This window comes from Suncus etruscus, chromosome 5, assembly GCF_024139225.1.
Source record: "Suncus etruscus isolate mSunEtr1 chromosome 5, mSunEtr1.pri.cur, whole genome shotgun sequence".
Lineage (NCBI taxonomy): Eukaryota > Metazoa > Chordata > Mammalia > Eulipotyphla > Soricidae > Suncus > Suncus etruscus.
The window spans coordinates 112,893,728-112,918,262 of NC_064852.1; the positions used below are offsets into that span (position 1 = coordinate 112,893,728).

The window sequence follows — 24,535 nt, forward strand, 5'->3', positions numbered from 1 at the left end:
GGAGTGCAACCCCCTGGCTGGCCCTGTAGTGTGGCTGCAACTGCATGGTCCAGTCCCTGTGCTCCTGAGCCAGCAGCCAGCCAGGAGCTTTGCAGCAAATGCAAAAGCAAGACAAGGAAGACCAATTCCTTGGCGTTGAGATTTTAACATTCAAAAGAAGAAGATGGATTTGGGTTGGATTTTAGGCACTTTGAGAACGAAGAGGGTGGGAGATAAACTTTCAGAAATACTCGATAAACCAGGTGTTTACTGGCAGCGAGTGTCCTCTAGGGATCACCCAGGAATACAACTACGTGATGTTAATACAAGGATCTCAGCCCACAGCAATGCCTTTATCCGCAGCCAGAACCCTCTCTGGGTCTGTGTGGAAGGTGGCTTTCTGGAAAGCAGAGGAAGGGCTGACTGGGAAAAGGTACCATGCAGAGAAGGACAAGTCTGTTTAGCATCTGGCAGGATTTCCAATATCTGGACCCACACATTCATCACCCTACATGTATATATTTATTTCTTCATTATCTGTCTTCACAGATTATCGTTAACCGTACACACTTCTTCCCTGGGCACCTGGTGCAGAACGAACCCGTAATTCTGGGACTATGCACACTCCAAACAGATTATATCTCCTAAAGAGATGCTGCCACCATCACCCCCCTTCAATTCCCCAGGGTTCCTCCTATTAGGCAGAGAAGAAATCTGCAAAGGTTAAAGCTTCTGGCTTGGGGAGAAGCCTAGTTCTTGGGAACCACAGGCCAGAGGAAATTCTTTTTATTCACCATTTGTCTTCATGCTCTGAAAGGCCTTCAGACAATGCATTTTCCAAGCTGGCTCTACTATCATTTTCATCTCAGGTGAGGGGAATTCCTGCACCGTTGGAAGAATTGAAGGTTGAATCTTTCTTTGGTGAGTCTGGGCATAGGGGATGGATGCTTGAAGAGTGGGGGTCCAAAATGCCTGGAATTGCCAGTCCTAGAGTCTGGCATTGTCTGGGAGAGGATTTTCCATTTTATCAACAGAATTCCCTTTCCCTATTGCCACCATACCCTCGGCACACACATACAAATGCTCAGTGCATTTGAACAGGTGAGTATGAATGGGTATATCTATCTGTACTAACACTTATTTTGAATGAGGTAGAAAACTCAGCATGTCCTGTGCAGAACAGAAAACCTATCTATTCTTATCAGGCATCTGCTCATCATGGTTTCTCACCTTTGGGATCCTGCTCAAAGTGCATAAAAAGGAGGCTGCGGTATTATGAAATGCAGACACCCCAGAAAAGGAAGGTATCATCTGAGGAGGCAAGAATGTTTGATTGCTAGCTACCTCACTAAAAGTTCATCAAGTAGCTAAAAAATGTGTTAAAAAAAAGTTCAGTCAACAAACACGAGAGAGAGAGAGAGAGAGAGAGAGAGAGAGAGAAGAGAGAGAGAAGAGAGAGAGAGAGAACAAAATGGGTGGTTTTCTGCTGCAGTGAGTGATCTCATACCAAAGGCCTCTGGTATGAAAAATGCCCACTCTGTATTTTTCCACTGTGAATTTTATAATAATTCCACAAGCGGAAGAGGATTCTGCAGACATAAAGCTCCTTAAAACATGGTGGATTTATCCAGAGCTGAGCTTGAGGGAACCCCAAAAGTTGAACTCTATCCTTTAATATCAGAGAGTTGAAAGTAAGGGGGGATCACTACTTTTTCCCTGCCTGTGAATCACCCAAAAGTTTGTTCAGTCTCCAAAAGGCCACTAAGCACTATGAAAGCAAATTTGATCTCAAAGTTTGGTCAAAGAAAGAGCATTCAACAAACACACAGAAACACCCACCAATCCATTTCCCCTCCAGTGTTTTTGTTCCAATGTTACTTTTAAGTTATTTTAAAATTCCTTTCTCTGAGGCTCATGATTTGGTGATAGGAGATCTTTTAAGTTAGCGAGTTGTTTTGGTTTCTCCTTTTTATATGTGGATGGTCTGGTCAGACAGAGATTCTTCTATAAACCACTTCATTCAGGGAAGCCACATCCCCCTACCCGCCCCCTCAATTATAGGGTGAAGTCTGTGGGTATAATTTTGTGGCAGAGCTCTAGCAGTGCATCTCGCTGTCCAAGGCTTCTAGTGCCCTCTGGAAAGCATTTGTGGGTCTGTGTTTACAGCCCTTCCTTTTTCCTCTTCATCAATCTGACTAGCAAACATAGCTGTGTTTGTTTGGATTTCTTCAGCCTGTTCACACATTTCTTTCATCTTCTGTGGATGATGCAAACTTGGCGTTTGTTTCTCCCAGGACCCTGACAATGGAAAGCTGGTGCAGAAAGCTGGTGCATCTATGAGAATGCTCTTCCTTACTCAGGTGGGAACACTGCATCCACAACTCTAGGTGTTTTGTTTTTGTTTTTTTGGTTTTGGGGCCACACCCAGTGATGCTCAGAGGTTACGCCTGGCTATGCACCTAGAAATCACTCCTGGCTTGGGAGACCATCTGGGATGCTGGGGGACTGAACTGTAGTTCATTCTAGGTTAGCAGCGTGTAAGGCAAACGCCCTACCACTTGCACCACTGCTCCGGCTCCATCCTCTAGGTGTTTTTTGTATCACCTAAAGAGTTGCTCTTTGATGGGATGTGATCCTGAAAAATGCATGAGATCCCTTTGTTACGTGTCCTCATCGATAAATACTATAGGTGGTAGGGCTGCTGCTCACTGTAGCGGCCACCTCCTTCCTGCCAGGAGCAAACCCAGGTCTCAAAAAGCAGGTTGTTCCATACCTTAGGGTCCAGAACCCACTTGGCAGGTAGTCAATGAGCCCAGGCAGCCCACACACCTGCCGCTTGGTCCTGACCTCAGAACTGCAGTGCAGCGTTCCAGCCCGCTCTTGTCTTCAAGCAGCCAAAAAGGGAAAAGACTCCACTGTACAGCCCAAATTTGAAGGGATTTTATTTTATTTTTTAAAGTAGTTTATTTATGTATTGGTTTTGGGGCCACACCCATCGATGCTCAGGGGTCACTCTTGACTCTGTGCTCAGAAATTGCTCCTGGCAAGCTCGGAGACCACATGGAATGCCAAGAATTGAACTGGGTCACTCCTGGGTTGGCCACATGTAAGACAAATGCCCCGCTGCTGTGCTATCTCCTGGGCCCAAAATTTGAAGAGATTTTAAAGTCAGGCAGAGAACGAAAAGGGTGGAAAGGCTTTCAGAGTCTGATAGATCTATGGTGGAAAATCTCCTCTGATCTCTCTCTCTCTCTCTCTCTCTCTCTCTCTCTCTCTCTCTCTCTCGGCACCTGGCAGTGGCTCTACACTCAGGGATTATTCTTGGTGGTGCTTAGGGAAACATATATGAGATGCCGAGGATCAAACCCAGGTCAGCCACATGCAAGGCAAACGCCCTACTGCTATGCTATTGCTCCATCCCCATCTTCTGATGTCTTTGTGAATCAGGGACTGTGTGGGCTCTCTTTGATGGGCAGAACATATGCTTAGTGAGGGGAAGTTAGGGGCAGGGTGAGCAGGACTTGTGAAGATCATCTTCTGATGGGCCAGGTTGTCTGGATCCTTTAGGGAAGGATTTCTCCTTTATCTGCTTCTCTTGCTTGGATAATGGATAGAGCTCAGAGTCACTTTTTGGGGGACTTCTTGCCAACTCTTTTGGGAACCAGCTATTGTGAGATGCTAAATTGGGAGGTGAGCCCATTGTTCTGGGCCTAGTTTCCTCCCTCATTCGTACAGGGGAGTTGAGCAATAGCATTACGACCTGGTACCTTGCTCTCTAACAGAGTTCTCAGAACCTCCTGTCATCTTGTTTTCAGACCTGTGCACCATGTCTTTTGTCAGCACTTCCTCATGCTGTGTCTAACTATATGTCCATACATTCATGCAACAACATTTACTGGGCCCAAGGGTCTGTGCCTCTGTCTCCCCACCTCCAAGGGGCAAACACCCTAGTTTATTCACTTCTTTGGTTTCTCATTGCGTCTCAGCAGAATGTGGTACCATCTTGTCCCAAACACAAGGGGCTATGAATCCAACTACTCATGAGTTAATGCAGCTTTGCATCACTAGCCATGTAAATAGTCAGTTACTGTGATCTCACATAGGAGGGCCACAGGCAAACCCCTCTGGGATTCATGCCTTGTGACTGTCCAGGCTCCTGTGCTGGTTCCCAACAGTTCCTCTGTCCCAGCCCTTTATTGCCTTCTATGTTCCTGTTAACGGGCAGACACATGCGGCAAATATTTAGACAGGGTGGATATAAAAAGTGCTTTCAGCAGCTACCACTTCCTTTCAAGCACCACTTAGTGAAAAGGAAAATATATATGAATAGTTCCCCTCGCGCTGAACTCCACGAGAGCCGGACTTGGGCCTCCCGATGACAAGGCAGACAGCCCCCCCTTCCCCACTCCCTTTCACCAGCCTCTGTCCAGCAGTGGCAACATTAGCTCTTCAGAAGGGGGCCAACCCAGGATAGGCTGAGAGTCCCTGAAGTGGGAGAGTGGCCGGGCATGGGGAAGCAAAGACATGCTGCTTAATGTGCCTAAGGGGAGATGCTGCATAGTCACAGCATTAGATGGGCCGCCGAGTCTCAGGCCTGGATTATCATCAGAGCCGGGTCAAAGTCAGAAGTGTAGTCTTGGGGGCTGGAATGATAGCACAGCAGGGAGGGCATTTGTCCTGCATATAGCCAACCTAGGCTCGATCTCCAGCATCCCATAGGGTCCCCTGAGCCTGCCAGGAGTGATTTCTGGGTGTGCAGAGCCAAGAGTGCTGCCAGGTATGGCTCTCAAATAAACAAACAAAAATAAAAATGAAAAAGAAGTATAGCTTTCCCCATATTTCTCAGTGATCTTTCTATTGGTTTTCAGAGGTCCAGCCTCTGAAAAAGTGGATGTGTGATGACTAGAGATGAGAGCATGAATTAACAAGGAAAATTTCCAGGAGGCTCACGAAATTTCAACGTACCATGTTAGGGGCTGGGGAGAATAGCTCAGGGGCCGGGGGGGCATGAGTTATATATACAAGAGCCGACATTTTTTGTGCTCGCTTCGGCAGCACATATACTAAAATTGGGACGATACAGAGAAGATTAGCATGACCCCTGCACAAGGATGATACGCAAATTTGCAAAGCGTTCCATATTAAAAAAAAAAAAGAGCCAACATTTTATCCCAATGCCACCTGGCCCCCTAAGGCCCATTGGGGCAGCCCTGGAGACTGCTGAGGACTGAAGATGTAGTCCCTGGACCTGTTCAGTACTCACAATGCACTGGGCCTGAGCACTGAACCTTTGGGGCCAGTTGATTGAGGATCACCAGAAATGGATCCTGGGTGCCCTGGCCACTGGTTGGGGGATGCTGTCAAGGGAAACATTAAAAATTAAAAAGGCGGCCCGGAGAGATAGCACAGCGGTGTTTGCCTTGCAAGCAGCCGATCCAGGACCAAAGGTGGTTGGTTTGAATCCTGGTGTCCCATATGGTCCCCCGTGCCTGCCAGGAGCTATTTCTGAGCAGACAGCCAGGAGTAACCCCTGTGCACTGCCGGGTGTGACCCAAAAACCAGAAAAAAAAAATTAAAAAGGCTACTGCATGAGTTTATGGGGACTTGGGAAATGGTCGGGCTAGACATAGTAAGGGCCTTCAAGAATCTAAGCATAAAAATGATGATGGCCCATGGAATCCCAAAGAAAGATAAGACTCGGCTATGAACAAAGAAAGACAACATTCAACCATGAACAAAGAAAGATAATACTGAATTATGAAGCAAGTGCAAGGAACTTAAACCAAATTGTGTCTCTTCTCACAAAGATCATTGTGTTCTTTTAAGCCACAACCACCATCACCATCATAACCATAACAACAACAAAATGAGTTTCACTCTGAGAATGTTGTCTATTGATCGATGGTCCTACTTTTGGGGGCCACAAGGTCTATCTGCACATGCATGCATCCTTTCACTCACCCTTTCAATGACAACAACTCGATGAGTTGCCAAGGTAGGGACTAGAGCTTTGCCCCTCCAACAACCCATTCCCAGGCTCTGTGGCATCAAACCATCACTCTCAGCATTGTCACAAACCCTGGTGCTTCATCTAGGAGCACACAGGGCACCCCTTCCCACCAACCTAGCCTACATATAGACCCAGAGCCAGACACACACACACAACAGACCCACACTGACCGGTCTTGAAGATCTCATAGCGTAGGGAGAAGCCTGCTCCTTGCCGGCCGTAGTCGGACATAAACTTTATGTAGAGCACAGAGCCCGAGGAGATGATGGTGGCTGGAGCAATGTTTCCACAGTGTTTCCCCAGCAGGTCTGCAGACTCACTGTCCCCATCCCGGATCTCAATGAAGTCATACCTAAGTGAGGGTAGCACAAAGAAAACAGAGTTGTCAAGACAAAGTCAAGGTCATGTCAAGGACCTTGGGCTGATTTGAGCTCACACACTGCCTGACTTCATGTCTAGACATTGAGATTGTTCACCTTTAGGGCTACATGTGTGGCCTCAAACATGTAGACACAGGAACTTGGCATGGCTTTAATAAAGCCCCAGAGTGTGAGTACGACCATGGATGCTGGGTCTTAAAGTCTTGTCACTATTTTCCTGCACTTGTGAGAACAATAGCATCATTTTGTTGCACAATTTCTGCTTTCTTCCACAGTCCTATTTTGATTTTTTTTCATTTACATGGAATCCTTTTTCTAAGTTCAATTGCATGTCAGGTTATTTAATTCCTTTAGACATTAAGTTTTTCATCGTTTAAGGACCATAATATCCAGTTCATGTTGCTGGGATGGAGATGCTGAGAGAGAGAGAGAAGAAAGAGAGATAAGAGAGAGGAGAGTAGAGAGAGATAAGAGAGAGAGGAGAAGGAAAGAGGACAGAGAGAGAAAGAGGGAGAGAGAACGGGAGAGGAGCAAGATGCTAGGCACTAAGCCAGGGACAGTGACCCAGGGCTATTTATTCTCCTGGCCTGCCCCCATTTCAATTTGCTTTTGAGCAACCCCCTTTATCTCCATGAGTGATAGAGCCAACCTAGCCCAAAGCCCTCCCTGCAATGACTCTGCAGAGTTGAGCCCAGCACTGCCTAGTCAACAACATGCTTTATAAAGGAGTCAGCATCATCTGAGATAAGGCAATACAAATCTTTTCCAACTCAGGAGGTGAATCCTCAGGGACCAAATCCGGAGCACAGAACTTTAACCACAGGAAAGCCACTGAGCAGACTGTCCCTCTGCCCCCAAGCCCGAGCAGGGGAACTAGCCTGGAATGGGGTCAGAACATGTCTCAGAAAGCCCTTAAACCCAGGTTGGGTGATGGTGAACACACACCATGTGCAGATTCACAGTTTCAGCCTGAGAGTGTTCTCTGTGATCTTCCTTGTGTCCTGTGTCTGCTCTCTGGATCCCTGGGTCCCTCTCCTCAGTGTAACTGCTGAAGTGGGAAGCTTCTCCCCTATGTCCCTTGCACTGAAGGTCCCAAAGCCACAACTTACTAAACACTATCCCATCCCCCTTGAGGCCTGGACATTCATTTTGCAGCAACTTGCTAAAACAACATGGACGAAATCTCTCAGGTAAGGTGAGGAGCTGGAAACACAGCCCTCCATTTGGCCACCTGCTTCCATCAGCTGCAGCTAAAGGGCTGTGGGGGCTGCTGTCTGCACTAGCTGGGTGGGTTGGGGTGGGCTGGGGCCTCCATTGACCCCCAGGAGATGAGTGCTCGGCCCTTTCTTTGCACATAACCAGATCAGAGAAGTACACGTGGGTCAGAGTGAGTCTATTCTCAGCCCCCAGAGGGCTGACAGTGTGGAGAAGATAGTGCGGGCCCTTGGGAGGTCTGGACGGTGGAGCCCCAGAGTGAGAAAGGCCCTAGAGGGGATGAGGGTTGGGGAGGAGAGAAAGAGGCCACAAAGGTCTCTGGTTTTAGCATGAGAAAGTTAGATGATTTCAAAAGGGGATTTTTGCTCTTACCCAAACACCAAATGGGAAAGACTTAAGTTCCCTCAACCCTCTATACATTCTTTCCCATATTCTATATGGAGTCAGCACTGCTGACAGTGACTCTGTCTTGAGCAACAGGAATGCCCCACTGCAGGGCACAGAAATGGGGAACCTTGCCCTCCCAACTCCTCAGGAAGGGAGCAAGTCCCCTGCTCCTCTGGTGTGCTGGATGCCTACTGCTTCGAGCTGAGACCCACTTCTTGAGCCCGTCAGTCATGTGGACACTCTGGGATAGGGATCCAGCTCAGATGGATGTCCTCAGGCAAAGGAACCATTCTCAGAAAAGAGGGGAGTCAGATAAGAGAAAGGGGCCAGAACATAGCATAGCAGGGAGGCGTTTGCCTTGCACATGTTTAATCCCCAGCACCAATATCGTTCACTGAGCCTGCTGTGAGTTATTTCTGAGCACAGAGCCAGGAGTAACCCCTAAGCACTGCTGGGTGTGGACAAAAAAAACAAAATTAAAAAAAAAAGAGAGAAAAATGGAAATAGCTGAGCTCTGAAAGGGTGACTATGAGAGGGAATGAGCCCTGTCATCTATAGAAAAGTGTCTGGTCACTTGTGTATGGTCCTCACTATCTTGTTATACCCATCTCAAAGGAGGCCAGGCCAAGCCAGGGATGAGACACGACATTGCTCAGAAACCAGTGGGAAGACAGGCAGATTGACAGGGATGGACAGCTGTTTAAATATGCAGGGAAGCATCCTGGCCAAGCCAAGACCAAAGTTAATATGTACATGCCCTTTCCTTCAGCAGCCCCACGGCTCACTAAGAAAATAATCAGACAATTGTGCAAAGGCATACACACATCTTTGTATGTGTGTACAGAAAACAGCATATGCAAGTGAAAAGATGCTTTGTTGATAAACAGCATGATAAGCCATGTCTAATAATAGAGTGCTAACAAGTGATTGTTGTCAATTTATAAAATGAAATACTCTGCCACTATAGTCAAGGGTTCTACAGTTCTAAACTTTGAAGCTTACATAAAGCATAATTTTAAAAAAGTATATTTTGTAAGATGTAGGAACATTTATAAACACATATGTGCATAAAATGTGCTTTGCATCTATGTAAACAGAAAAACATCTGTAAGACTATACACTAAAATATTAGCAGGAATATTACATGGAGAGACTGGACTTAATTAGTTTTACTCTCTTTTGGGGGGATATACCCAGCAGTGCTCAAGGGCTACTCCTGGCTCAGTGTTCAGGAATTATTCCTGAACAGGTTTGGGGACCATATGGGGCCCGGGGATCCTACCTAAGTTGGAGGCGTGCAAGGCAAATGCCTTCTCTGCTGTGCTATCACTTTAAAATATTTTTCTGGCTCGTAAGATACCATATTTTTCATTCTGTAAGATGCACCTGACCATAGATATGCATAGTTTTTAGATGCTCTCCTCCCCTGCAGTCAGTCAGGCTTCAGCTTCAGATGGCATTTGCTCCATCAGATGCATATTTGAGGGGCCAGAATTATAGCACAATAGTAGGGTGTTTACCTTGCATGCAGCTGATCCAGGATTGATGGTGGTTTAAATCCTGGCATCCCATATGTTCCCCTAAGCCAGTAGCGATTTCTGAGCACATAGCCAGGAGTAACCCCTAAGTGTCACCGGGTATGGCCCCAAAACAAAACAAAAATGCACTTTGGGGCAGGGGAGTGCATCTTATGGTACAAAAAATTAGGTAGTTATTTTGTCTTCTTTTGGGGGGAGGCACACCCGGTGATTTTTCAAGGGTTCCTGGCTATGCGCTCAGAAATCGCTCCTGGCTTGGGGGATCGAATCTTGGTCTGCCCTAGGTTAGCCGAATGTAAGGCAAACCACCTTACCGCTGCACCACTGCTCTGGCCACCATGGTAGTTTTTTTAAAATAGAGAACTATAGCAGCTGTCTAGCTGCCTGGGAAGGACTGAGGGCCATCCAGCATGGTCTCAGAAATGGGAGGGTTTTATATAGCTATTTGATAACCCAGGGACTCACCAATGTAGAATCAGCAGGGAAACAGACACCCCAAAGTACCAAAGCTCTAAACTTGCCACTTTCTTGGACTTTTTTGGAGATAACATTCCAAATCCTTGTTGTGTCATTCAACAAAGTACAGGAACATTATTTGCTAGATAGAACTACCCTGTAAACTTTCTCAGATAGCCACATGAGCAGAGAATGAAGAAATGGTGTTTTAAGGGGCATACCCAGCATTACTTAAGACTGACTCTTGGCTCTGCACTTAGAAATCACTTTGGCAGTGCTCAGGGGACTATATGAAATGCTGGCGATCTATCCTGGATTGGTTGCATGCAAGGCAAATGCCCTACCATCCCACTTGCTGTCCTATCACTCCAGCCTAGAAATGAGCTCTGAAAAAAGGTTCCTGTCAATTAATTTCTCTCTGGTCTTATTACTTAAAGGACCACTCATGTAAGTTCTTTTGTGAAGCAAATATGCCAGCTTTCATTTGAACTTCTTGGAAAATCTAGAAAAAGTTCTGAGGCTGAGTTGCTTGAGGGTAAAATGACCCAGAGTCCCCACTTGGAGGCTGGAATCTTTCTTCTTTCGGGGTCTGATTGGACTTGGCCCTGGGGACCACCCCGTGTGACCCACCAACCCCTCTGGCAGGGCCTTTTGTATAAAGGGCATCTGCAAATGGCATGCTGGTTCCCCACATAAGTTCCCATTACCTCCCGCTGGACAGATTCATTTGGGAACATATTTTATTCTTGAGTTTGCTACAGCCCGAGGAACTCTCCTTAGAAATGTCAGGGCTATTAGGTTCCTTTGCAAACAGCTTGCACAGACGAAGGATGCTGGTGGCCCCAGAAGAAAAGTGGCTTTTGTTGCTCAACTTAAATAGCCAGCAGCCTCTAAGAAGACAGCCCAGAAAGCCTCTCTTCTTAGGAGCTATTTTTCATTTTTGGGAAAGAAACATACATCAGCCAATATATATATAGTAACTATTGTGTTTGTGTTTCATTACTGATAATCATTTTTAAATGAAAAAATTTCTTTTACAGTGTGAAATCACCCATTAATTAGTTGATCTATTTTCCTAAGCTGCCATCCTGGACTCTGCTCCCTGCGCCTCTATTTTGATTATTTTTTAAATTCCGTAAAATCATTTCTTGTCTGCCTCTTCACTTTTCTCCTCACAGAATCTGGCTCCTGCATGCCCACCTCTGTCTAGAGAATGCTTTCTTTGCTTCCTCAACTTCAAAGTCTTCCTGCCTCTCCCCAAACTCCACACTTGGGGCGCAAGGAATCTTGCTGATGGAATTAATGGTGAGAGTTCACCGGAGGGACAGGAAGAGGCGACCTCTGCTCTTCTCAGACTGGGCAAACATGGAAAGTGGCTTTCAAGTCCCCACCTTCCATCTGCCCTTGACGGTTCTCCCACAGGACCCCAAAGACTAGGGGAAACCAGTGCTGAGCTTAGGCATATTGCATAGCCTGGAAGGGAATTTTTTTTGGGGGGGCACACCCAGTGGTACACAAGGGTTACTCCTGACTCTGTGCTTAAATTGCTCCTAGTAGGCTTGGAGGACCATATGGGATGACAGAGATTGAACCCAGGTTCGCCATGTGCTAGGCAAATATCCTCCCTGCTGTGTAATTGCTCCAGCCCTGAAAGAGATTTTTTTTTTTAACATGAGAGACAGAAGTCTGGGGTGCTTGGGGAAGAGCACCTGGCCTGTTCCATGAGATGTGAGTTTATAGGTGAGGGCACCTGTACCCATCAGTTATGCAAGAACAAGTTCTGTCAAGCAGGCCTTGTTTCCTGCCATGCGCTTGTGTCAGAAGCAGTTCAAGCACCACATTTGCACATGGAAAGTTCCATCCTGACTCCTGAAGTTTGCACCTGCTAATCCTTGTACCTACAAGCATCTGCCTGCCTTCCCTGTGCTTGCCCCATCTCACACTGCAGGCCTATAGGTCAGTATCACCTCCTCATAGTAACCACCCAGGGCACCTACTTTGGTAATTTTCACACCCACTCACTGGCAATTTGTCTGCCTATTCTTTTGTTGGGAGTCTTTCTCTGGCACTGACACCTTGAGGGCAGGGGCCTCGCCTTTCAGAATGCTCATATGATGGGAGCTGCTGGGTTCTTGCACCCGAGCAGCTTCTGTGACTGGCCTTCAGTAATAGAAGGAGTCAAATTGGTAGGGCATGAGTAGAAGACGGCCTTGTGCTGTGATGTGTACCAGGGCATGAGGGGTTCAGTCTGTTTGATACTCTCTACCTCTGTGCCCAGCATGGTGGCTAAGCTATTTTCTGGTTGCTTCTGGAAATGTGAATGTTGCCTCCCGACTCCCAAACATGTAACACAACATTTTGAGTGGAGGAAACATCTCAAATCAGCCTGACAGCATTTTCACTATTAGAGGCAAACAAATCAACTATAATTAAAATGCTGTCAAAGTGATTTGAGATTTTTCTCACACTTTCAAAGTTCCATATTTCATGCGTAGATTATCCAGGCCAGAGAATTTATCACCTCCTGGAGCGCTTTCTTCCAGGAAGCTCAAAGGCATCGACAGTGTCTGATTAATCCTCATATTTAAACCTGCAGTGAATAGGAGAGAAAACAGCACTGCTATGTTCAGCTTCTCAACAAAGAAGCTTCTGGGGAAAGAAGGTCTGGTTGTGCTGAATCCTCTCTGGTCAATTTGACCTCAAAACCAGTTAAGCACTTGGGATGCATCAGATGGGATTTGGTTCGAGGCCACAATCAAAATGCTCAGGGGCTACTCCTGGCAAGGTGCTTGGGAGCTGCTCCGGGCATTAGGGGGAGGGGGGCGCGATTAGCCCTGCCCCTGCTTCCCACTTGCTGAGGTAGCATTCCAAACTCAAAAATGAGTTCCAGCAATAGTTGGTGCCAGGGACTCCGCCAAGCCAGGTTGAAGGGGGTGTGAGGCAAGTACCTTAACCCCTCTGGTATCATCTCTCTGCCCTCCCCAACCCCTCTCCCCTAGGTAAGGTTTTCCAAGGAATAATACTCCTCTTCTTGTTTGTTAGTGCTACACTTGAATAAGAAGCAGGTAAGCCAAGGGGAAGAGCTCCCTTTGCTGAGCATTATAAGGAACTAAAGCCCTTGGCTAAGATATCACAGCCTTCCAGGCTCTCTGCATGCACAGTGAGCCCTGTGAGATCACACACGTGGCATACTACCTCACAGGTAAGTGACTGCACAGAGTCAGACGATAAGAAAAGGTGAGTGGCAGGTTTGGACTCTGGCAGTCCCAGTCCTGGGCACACAGACCTCATCTCTACCCTGACCCATGGCTGAATAAGACCCGAGAGCAAAGAAAATGCCAGGTTGTCACAACAAGATAACAGCAGAAGGTACCAGGGGAAAGAAACCGCCTGGTTTCCCTTAGAACCAACCTCACAGAAATCTTACTCTCTCACTTCATTGTTTTGTGCAGCCCAAACCACTAAGACTTGCCAAAATTAAAAGACAAATCATCAGAAGATGCACTGAGCATATTTGGAATTCATAGTTACAGGATACCCAGTAGAATTCATGCCTGGAAGTGTTCAGATGGGATAACATATTAATTTTTGAAAGTAAAGTATTTTTATAAGAGCGTCACCACCCATATGTGAACATATGGCCCTTGGAGTAAAAAAAACAAAAACCAAAAAAACAGTATCCCGAGTATTTATGAGTTCTTAAAGTACCATTTAGAGTCCAAATTCATTTGATTATGTATTTCCAGAGCCCCTAGATATGTTTGAGGAGGCAAGAAAACCCAATAATCTGATGCAGAAGTTTTATGTGTTTGCATGTATGGAAATTTTCCCAAGGAAAAGGACCAGTGACCAAGGAACAACCAAGACTTAAGTTACCATTAGAAATGGATCTGCCTATAGGGGTATTTCTAAACTAGCTAGAGTCAGGAGACTAGGATATTGCTGACAAGGCACATTGAACTTGAACCCTTCTTAGTAGCCTGACTCTAGCTAAAGCATTTATCACTCCTCATTCTCAGTTTTGCTCTATAAAATGAGAGTAAGCCGAGTGCTACCCATTGGAAAGACAGCAAAGACAAAGACTAGATCCAACACACATTGCTGACTGTCTTCCAGCATGCCTGGGGCCTTGGCAAATGTTCCTGGTACCCATGTTCCCTAGTCAAAACAGGGGAATTGAAGGTGAAGAGTGAGAAAGACATACAATGCTCTGGAACCTGAACATATGAAAAGGAACTGGACAGGAAGGAAGGAGATGGAGTCCTCGAGCCTCAGTGCTCAGGAGGAACAGCTAAAATTCCTATACTGCTAACTCCCCTCACAGCACTCCAGTCTCCTCCATTTTGGAAATTTTGTTTCAGGCTGTGTCAATACTACCCGTTGGTTTCAAGAGGAATATAGCGGTCAGAAACTCAACATCTCTCCTCATGATCTGTGCATAGATGGCAATGCTCTCCACCCACAGCCTGGCAGGTAGGAATACTCTGTCAACACATGCCACCCTACCCAGATCACTAGTCTCCTCCCCATTACTAGCTATTATCCAGCTCCCGGGCCTCAAGCAAGGTCCAGGCTACATTGGTTTGTGTCTACAATGGGTGTCTGTCTTAAGGGGGCTGTCTGCAGTTTTCTATGTGCTCTTTTTGCTTCTCCCCAACAAAGATCTCTGGCATTTGGGGCTTATTTGCAATCCCCTCACCACAAGGGTCAAAGGGGCCCTTTGGAAAGGGAAGGGAAAATAAAACTCTGGTTCCCTTTCCAGCAAAGGAAACAGGCGAAGAGACTAACCCAAAACAAACCCAAGGAATGACTCCAGCAAACCTTGAAGGAAAGAAAATGGAAACTACAAATAACAGCTATTTATAATCACTCCTTGTTTTTCCACAGAAGCACCAGGCCAATGTAGGGGGCCCCCAGTCATTGTTCCTCAAGGAGAAGCTGCCAAGAATGCCTGCCGGTGAGAGGAAGGCTCCAGACAGCTTGTAGGAGGAGCCATGCTGCAGATGAGCTCCCGGAGAATGGGGGCACGAGGTCTCCCCTCACCCTCCAGCTCAACACCACCCGCTTCCTTCCCACCCCTCACTTCCCCAGCGAGCCACATCCCTGAGGCTGAACAACCCAGGGACACAAGACACCAGTGGGGATGGAATGTGTGTTTATGTATCTGGAATGTGTGTGTTTATGTAGCTGGAACGTGTGTGTTTATATACCTGGAATGTGTGTGCTAATGTACCTGGAAAGTGTGTTTATGTACCCGGAACGTGTGTGTTCATGTATCTGAAACATGTGTGTGTATGTGGAACTGTGTGTTCATGTACCTGGAATGTGTGTGTTCATGTACGGAAAGGTCTAGATAGGCCCCGAGGCATTGGGAAGCTGAAGACTTTGGAACAGGCTATATTGGGCTCAACGCTGGGGGTCTTTGTCCTGTGAGTTCTCTAGGTCTACCAAGTACTCCCTCTCTGCAGCCAGGAAAAGGGCCCCATGTTGTGAGAAGAGAGAAGCAAGGAGGCCACATGGATGCCACTCAGCAGAGATCTGGCATGGCCTGCACTCAGGAATCTGCAGGAATCCTGCTAGTTGGCCGAGTGAGTCAACTCCTTGGACCTCAGTCAGTTACCCCACATATCTGCTCTTCAGAGTTGGGCAGGCCCCATTGAGGGTCTTCAGAGGCACCATCCCAAGTCTGGCAAGCTGGCAGCAGCGTGGCATATGGCTGGGTGAGGGGACTCCCTCTGGGACAGGCATGCATGAACCCCAACTCCCAGAGGGTCTAATTGTAAGAGCAAATCGCAAAGTCCCCATCTGTCCCCCAAATGGGCCCCTGCTGGGAGTGAGGTGTTCTGGGCTCTGGGGAACTGATCTCTGCCTCAGCAAAAGCCCTTTGTGTTTTTTTTTTCCTCAGGGCTGGGCTCCCCAATCATTGTTTCTCTATTCCCCTTTGCAGGCATCCAGCCTACAGAACAAAACTCAGAAAGGGGGAAACTGGCCTGAGAAACAGGCAGGCAGAGTGATGGGTCAGTGGCAGAGAGATAGCTCAGTTCTTGGGTTTCATTGTTCAGAGCTTCAGGTTATAGAGCTGGAAGCTTCTCCCTAGCTCTAGGCACAAACTTGCTGTCACCAGTGCAAAAAAAAAAAAAAAATACCCCTGGGAAGTGGAAATGCTGGAACTGCACTAATGCCCCGGCAGGAAAGGTCTGGCCCCTCCAAGGTGGAGATTCTGAAAGGAGCACTTGGGGTTCAGTCAACTGGAGCTGCTTCTACCCAACACACAGCCCTGGGGTCACAGTGCCCAGTTCCTTAGCTGCCTTCCCAAAGGACCAGCAACATTGTGCAACAAGAAGCACTTGCCTGTCACAAAAGTGCCTCCTCTGTTCCAAAGGACCTGCCTGAGGTAGGTGGGTGGGTAGTGAGAGGAAACAGAGAATGTTCCAGAATGTTGGGGGGTCTTGGCTGGAGGTCCAGAAGCCCAGGAAGAAACATGTGACAAGAACACTTGCTCTTCTAAAAAGGGAAGAGACTGCAGGAAGTCTTGGAGCAGGATGGAGGGGCTGAGTCACACCCTGCAGGACCTTTCTTCACCCCCAGACAGAGCAGCCCATCTGCCCCACAGAAGACCTGCTGTCTGGCTGGCTAGAGAAGGGCCAGGGATGAGCTGTGTGGCTGCCTCCACTGAAGAGGTCTGGTGGGCCATGGACACCCCCAGAACAAGAGTCCACACCTCCAACTGTAGAGCCAGCTCTTCCTGGCCTGGAGCTTGGCCTGATTCTCTTCTATCTGCTTAGACTTGAAGATCCCAGTGGTGAATACCCCACAAGTCCCTAATCCTCTCTTCCCCTTCTCTCCTACTCTCCACAGGGATGACACACAGATAAACCACTTTGAACTTTCAGGTGAAAGGTGCTCTCTAAACCTGAGGTCTCATCAAGCGTAATTGTTAGGGTAATTATTTTAATGATAATAATGATGATAATGGGAGAAAGGGGAGTATGTATGGGGGAGAGTGGGAGGAACGGCTACCTGGAGACAAAGCAAAAATCTTCCCTGCAAACTTGCACCACCACCTAGAACTTTAGCTTCCACCTCTTGAGTGTTTTTTTCCCACTGCTGATTCTGGACTGAAATATTAATTACTCCATCTCTTTTCCCATAAAACCATTATTTATTACAGCATTGTTTCTCCTCCTCCTCAGTCCCCAATTGGGATGTGTGTGTCTGCTGGTCCCTGACAGTTCAACCATGGCCTGTTTCCATGTCTCCCTCACCCTCCAACACTTAGGTTCAGCTCCACTGACACTAAAGGCAGGAGAATTGGCTGGGTTTAAGGAATCAATTACTTTCGTGGATACTCCATTATGAAAGAACCCTCACATCTTGGGATTTCAGCAAGAGAATAAAGTGGAAGAGGTAGGGGCCAGAGAGTAGGAGCTGGGTGACAGGGAGGGAGACAGAAGCTATTGACTGAGTCAGACCTCTAGCTTATAGTTAAAGGGAAAGGAAGGAAGGAAGGAAGGAAGGAAGGAAGGAAGGAAGGAAGGAAGGAAGGAAGGAAGGAAGGAAGGAAGGAAGGAAGGAAGGAAGGAAGGAAGGAAGGAAGGAAGGAAGGAAGGTCCTCTCTCCTTGACTATTCTGCTGGCATCTGGAGGTGACCTCAAGACAGAAAGAGGAGAAGAAAAGCAAAGAGAAAAAGAAGAGACAAAACTTGTCAGGGATATCTGAAGAAATCAGAGTGGCCCAAATTCCTAGCACTGACAACAGAAAGGGCTTGATAGAGATTCAGAAGCCCAGGGATGGGCCCTGGATGGTTTCTATTTCCCATTTACCCATCTCTGTGTGGTCCCCCAAGGCCTCTCAACCTTCCTATCTGCCAAATAGGAATAATGGCCTCAAGCTCCCAAGTTCTGTAGTTGGAGCAAAACAGAACAAGTTCATGGTGTTATAACACCTGGCACTTGTCAAGAACTTAGGAAATACAAGGCCGGAGCAATAGCACAGTGGGGAGGGCAGTTACCTTGCACTCGGCTGACCCAAATTCAATCCCTGGAATCCCAGATGGTTCCTTAAACATTTCCAGGGATGACCTCTGAGTGCAGAGTCAGGAGTGACCTCTGACTGCAGCCGGTGTGGCCCCCAAACAAACACACAAACAAACAATAAGAACAAAAGATTCGTGGATGTTATTTTGCCAGGGAGACAGAGGTCCTTGGCTGCCCTCCAGAATCTAAAACAAATTAACTCACCCCTCCCCATTTCGTTTAAAAAAATTCTTATTTTGACCCAGTTATGTTTTATTCAGAGATTTTCTTTCTAGAAAAAAAATGTTTTGATTATGAAAAAGAGATACAACCTTTTACTCTTCAATCAACTGAGCTGAGTTCTAGATCTCATAATGGGTGTTCTTTTCTAGAAGACAAGGACAGCTCACATTATATGTATTTATATATATATATATGTATATATATATATTTCTGTGATTATCCAGAAAGAGGTAGAAGAATAGAATAAAATTATCTACTGAATCTCTTTTTTCTTTTTTGTTTTTGGGTCATACCCTGTGTTGCTCCGGGATTACTCCTGGTTCTGCACTCAGAAATCACTTCTACTAGGCGTGGGGGACAAATGGGAACCGGGAATCAAACCTGGGTTGGCAGCATGCAAGGCAAACGCTCTCCCCACTGTGCAATTGCTCTGCCTCCTCCTGCTGAGTTTTACATAATCTAAAAGTTTCCATCTTTACAGAGAAAGGACAAAAAAAGAGGGGGGTAGTTTTATATATTTTTTCACCAGGACTCCTAGGAAATCACAAGTTCAAATCCCCTTTCAAGAAATCTCAGTTCTCTACTTGTTCTAGTTCCTTCTCTTGATCCCATCCACCCTGGGGGATTGTCAGTGAATTTCTGAAGACAGACAAGACACGCCCTCAGTGTAATGAGACAGGAGAATTACATGGAGTTACATGGGGTGAAGTGTTGCCCTCCGGGACTGCCAGGTTCACTCCAAGAAGGTGCCCGGTGCAGTGCGGGGCCTTGTGCTTGGAACTCTCCGGTGGTTTTCTCAACCAGAAGAGAAATCACACTCTGAAGAGGCATCCATGCTGCAGCTTGCACTGGGAAGAGTAGAATTGCAACACGCTTTTTTCAAAACAAACTGCCAAGAATAACCATCCTCTGGCTGCTCTTTAACCCTGATGGGCGGAGTGGAGGAACGAACAATTTGCTGTTGTTTTTCCCCACTTCTCTAGGAAGGGATTGTAGCTGCTGCTGTGGAGTGTGGGGTCAAGGCTGGCTGGGGAGGGGTCAGCTACCAGCTGGAACACACACACACCCCCACCAAGTTCTGCAGCTCCTGGCCCCACCTAACTGCGTTTCAGTCACCAACATGATTGCTGCAAACAGGCAGGGATTTCAATGCATGCCTGGGTACCCAGGCAGCAGGATAGTCCTATGGCTGATACTTCTGAATATGGAGAAATGTCACATGACTCTGACATGAAAGTCTCCCCTCATGAACCACAGAGAACACTCCTTTGACTGTGTGTCACTTTCAAGATGGCACAGACCAGGCCAGGTGGGCAAAGATGAGCTCCTCCCAGTTTTTTTTTCTTTGGGGGGGGTGGGCACACCCGGCAGCACTCAGGGGTTCCTCCTGGCTCTGTGCTCAGAAATTGCTCCTGCCAGGCTCGGGGGACATATGGGATGGTGGAAATCAAATCCAGATCAGTCACAATCAAGGCAAATGCCCTATCTGCGGTGCTACCACTCTGGTCCCTCTTCCTAGTTCTAGAAAAAGAACATGAGTAATCCAGCAAGAGTCCTGGGGAAGTACATTTGGATGCCTGAGCTTAATCCTATTGCAGTGAGTCTCCAGAGGTTCCCATTTTCCCTGCAGTTTTTTTCTTTTATTGGGGTGTGGGTGTGGTTTATGGGCCACACCTGGCATTGCCTCAGTACTTATTCCTGGCTCTGTGCTTAGGGATCCACTCCTGATGGGGCTTGAAGGACCATATCCTGTGCCAGGGATCAAACCTAGGGTCAGTTTCATGGAAGGCTGGTCCCTTAACCACTACACTGACCCTTCAGCTCCTGACCACAGCTGCCTCTGCCTATGGTGACAGTTGTCTGGCTGGGAACAGACAGACAAAAAGTAAACAGCCCTACCCAGATAGGTAGTCTTCCTGAGAAGACTAAATCTGGACCAGCAAGACCCAGGTTGACCCTATCAAGACTGTACTTGCCAAAGGCATCACCATCTCTGTCCTCCTGTTCAACATCCTCAACTCTGGCACATTGTTCTGTTTGTATCATCAGGCAGAAACATCCCTCTTTTTTTTTTTTTTTTTTTTTTGGTTTTTGGGCCACACCCGGTGACGCTCAGGGGTTACTCCTGGCTATGCGCTCAGAAGTCGCTCCTGGCTTGGGGGACCATATGGGACGCCGGGGGATCGAACCGCGGTCCGTCCTAGGCTAGCGCAGGTAAGGCAGGCACCTTACCTTTAGCGCCACCGCCCGGCCCCAAACATCCCTCTTTTGCCAGCTATTTTTTTCTTTGTGATCTGTGTATGCAACACCTCCTCCTGGGAGCCTTCCCCGATCTCCCCAGCCTAGGCTGGGTCCTAGTGTGAGGGGCTCCTACAACAGGCTCCCCGAAGGTCTTAGTTCAGCAAACATGTCCTTGGTGGAGGCTGCAAACAGTGCTTCAAGAGCACAGGCTGTGAAGGAGGGCATCATGGTTAATCCCCTTCCGGGGAGGGACCTTGGGCTAGTGGCTTCATTTCTTGGAACTTCATAAGTTCCGTCATCAGTAATAACAATCTCACGAGTGTTTTTTAGGGACTCAGTGAGACAACAGGACATATGTGAAGTGCTAAGCCACATGCAGGGCTCAAGGGCCTATGCCACATGTGGCCCCTTGAAGGTAACTTGCTCTTCAAGAACAAAATTTTTACTGAGTTCCTGATTGCAAATGCAAAAGTCCACAAAAGCCCTGAACACAATAACCTTCCTCAGCCTTCCTCATGCTGTGGCCAACACTGGGGTTTTGAATCTCTTTCTGGATGCAGCAGTGAAAGCTCCAGTGTGATTCTTGGAGAGGCTGGGAGGGCATCTGTCTTCCACCTGGCCTTGTCCTCCCTGTCAACATGTCACTTCACGAGATGAGTGAACAGACAGTTCTGACTGCTTTACAAGCCAGGTCCCTGCCACGATGACCAATGTCCTGGCATCACAGATGTAAAAACACCCCCTGTGGCCCCATCTGTGGGCAGCCGCTCAACTCTCCCCAAGACAGAGGCAGAGAATGCAAGAGTGGCTGGTGCTCTTGAAGAATGGACATGCTCTATACACAAGAGATCACAGGCCAGCAGATCCAGGGGAGCCACATTGTTCTGGGGGCTCAGAGTCAGCCCAGAAGAGCTGGAGGAATTGAGGAAAAATGAGTGGACGCATAGGGGAGGATAGAGTGGGTGGCCAGGAGGAGAGAGGCAGGAAAGACCTGTGTGCTGGGCACTCCCATGGGCTCATGCATATGTGAGGCTGTTTTGGGGGGCTTAGCTAGGATTAAGGGTGCTTCTGGGGGCAGGAGATTGAGGTCTAGTCTACACTCTGAATTTACTTTAGTTAGTTTATCAATCTGAGAAACTGCTACCTTGCTACTTTTCTCTGAGGGCCTCTACTGGGGAAGATGGATACATCATTGAGAAACAACACCCTCTCCTGTGGTCCTAAGGAGATATTAAGAGTCCCTTGTCCTAGCCTGGGCCCTTGCCTGTAAAATAAATCCCAACGTTGTGAAATTACCACACAATTTCCATCCCCAAGCAGACGGGTCTGATGCAGGTAGTGTAGCCGCAAAGAATTAATAAACTAAGCTAGATAGGAAAGAATCATGGAGTCAGTTTGCTTTTCACTTCGTGGTATCTCTGTGTGCGCCAAAGCAAAACTGTTTTTTCTTTATTAACCCAGAAAATTCAACCAGGTGGGGCAGGGTGAAGTCATCTAGGTGGGTTTTTATATATCTAAGGGAGAGGTTTAAAGGAAAGAGGAAGATGGGGGAATGCCTTTGTTTTGGGTTAATAGCTGGGTGTCATCTTTCACTTGCCTAGCAGTCAAAGATCCCCAAATCTCAAGCTGTTCTATAGCCAAGAACAGGGAGGGAAGGGCAGTAGACTTCCCAGTAGGAAGGCAGTAGAGGGAAAGGCAAGGACTCTGAACAGCACAGTGTGTGCCATAAACTCTGTATTTTGGTGCTCAGACTCTGGCACAGGGAGAGTACTGCAGACTCACTGAGGCTTGAAACATTTCAACAGGTAGCAAGACCTTCTGGAGCACAATTCATGCTCCAATGAAAGAGTGGAGAAAGGCCTGAGTGGGTTGACATGGAGTGGGAAAGGCTCTCCTACAGGAAGGAGAACATTGAGTCCAATGTTCCATCCCCCTATGTACAAGATCACAGATCACATATACTGACAAAAGGCCAGACAAATAGTATAGGGGTTAGGGCACTTGCCTTCAGGCAAGAGGTTCCTGTGTAAATCCCTGTCACCACAGGTAGTCAGTCCTCAGAACATTTTCAGGAGTGATCCTTGAGCACCACAAGGTGTGCTCCCCCCAAAGATACTGACACAGCAGCTAAGTGTGTGTGTATGTGTGTGTTTGGTTTTTTTGGGCACACACAGCAGTGTTCAGGGTTTACTCCTGAATTGCTGCTCAGAAATCACTCCTGGCAGGCTCTGGGGACTATTTGGGATGCCGTGGCTCGAACCTGGGTTGGCCGCATGCAAGGCAAATGCCCTACCCACTTTGCTATTGCTTTGGCTCCAGCAGCTAACTTTTTGCACCATTACATAAACAAGCAATCTTGCAAAAATAATTCTAATGATCACAGCTGTGTAGGTGAGGAAGCAGGCTTGGCCAACACAAAAAAAGGCAACAGGAATTCAAGTCTATCTGATCCAAACCGGATATGGCCTGGCCTCCATGGTAAAGTTTGGACAGAGAAGCTGAATCATCAAAAAACTCCCAATGGTTCCAAACCGGGTCTGTTTGGAACAATGGGAAGTGTGGTTCATGAGTCAGCATGTGCTTTATTAGAAATCCCCCATTTTGGGGGGGGAGAGTATTAGGAGCCTTGGGGAGCCCCACTGTTGGTTCTGAGTCAACTAAGATCAGGGGTTCTGCACAAGGCTCAAGGATAAAACGCAATTGAGGCCCTACAATGAGGGAAGCCTCCAGTCACACTAAGTGGGGCTCTGAAACCAGGTAATGGTAGGAATAGAACCTGGGGCACTTGCTGCCCATGACTGGGCCCCAGAAATGACATTTTTCACAGGACTCTGGAATCCTAAAGGTCACACCTGAGTGCTGGGAACTCACCTCAAGACAGAGCTCAATGCTTTTGGGCTGAGCCACCTAGCTGAACTCACATATCAGCACAATCCTTTTGAGCTTCCCCATGGATTTTCATAGCCAAAGAAATGTTCTTTCAAGTCTTCCAAGTGGTTTTGCACTTTGTGAGACGCATCTGTTGAGACACCCATCTGGAAAAGGCCATGTCTAGAAAGAACCCAGATTCCTGATGTGATGGTTTTTATTTTTTGGTATTTCTGGGCGGACGGGGGTGGGGTGTCAGGCTTGGCTGAGGCTTCATGACTAGGCCCTGTATCATAGGCATGTGGGTGCTTTCAGAAATGCACAGACTTTCCAGTTCAGAACTGGAAAGAAAGGCAAACACTGTGTGTGTGTGTGTGTGTGTGTGTGTGTGTGTGTGTGTGTGTGTGAGAGAGAGAGAGTTTGTGTCTGTAAGTGTCTCTGTGTGTGTCTGTCTGTCTGTGCATGTATGTGGGTATATGTCTATATGTGTGTTTGTAAGTCTGTGTGCATGTATCTGTGTCTTTGCATGTATGCATGTGGTATGTGAGTCTATGTTGTGTGGGTACATGTCTCTTTATGAGTCTGTGTGTCTAGGCATGCATGTGAGTGTGTGTGTATGTTTCTGAATCTGTGTATGCATATTTAGATGAGTTTGTGTGGGTGTATGACCGTATGCATGTGTGTTTATGCGTGCACATGCACAATTGTCTGTGTGTGCATGCACACACGTGTCTGTCTCTGTGTGTCTGTGCACATGCACACGTGCCTTTGTGTGTGCACGTACATGCCTAAGTGAGTCTATTTGTTTTTCTGTGTGTATGAGTTTGTCTGTGTGTATATGTGTGTATCTGTGTGTATGTCTGTGTGCCTCTGGCAATCTCTGTGTGTCTCTGTATATATATGTGTGTGTATGTGTGCATGTGTCTCTATGTTTGTGTGTGTCTGTGTGTGTGCACCTCGCAAACTCAAACATGCAGTTGCCGGCTGATGATGACTCAAGCCAAAGGCAGCAGTAGCTTCTTTCTTCCCCAGCAGGGAACAAAGGCGCTGAGCCGCTTGCAGAATGCCCCTGGCCTGCCCTTCTGTCCCTGGGCCACACAGACCTGGCAGTGAGAGGGCAGCAGGCCCCAAGCAGCCTGTGGGTACTGGGGGCGGGGTTGAATTCCTGTAGTGTGGCAAAGGGCAAGACCAGGAGCTCCCCAC

At 47.4% G+C, this 24,535-nt stretch overlaps 1 protein-coding gene and 1 non-coding gene across 2 annotated transcripts in view; one reads left to right on the plus strand and one right to left on the minus strand.

Moving 5' to 3' along the window:
* NRP2 (neuropilin 2) overlaps positions 1–24,535 on the minus strand; it is a 119,519-nt gene that overhangs the window by 75,045 nt on the left and 19,939 nt on the right. Inside the window, exon 3 of the mRNA XM_049773181.1 lies at positions 6,160–6,341. Coding sequence (XP_049629138.1) covers positions 6,160–6,341 — 182 coding nt within the window. The remainder of the gene's footprint in view (positions 1–6,159; positions 6,342–24,535) is intronic.
* On the plus strand, positions 5,019–5,125 carry LOC126010645 (U6 spliceosomal RNA). The gene has a single exon (XR_007496663.1). It is a non-coding gene; the product is annotated as a U6 spliceosomal RNA (small nuclear RNA).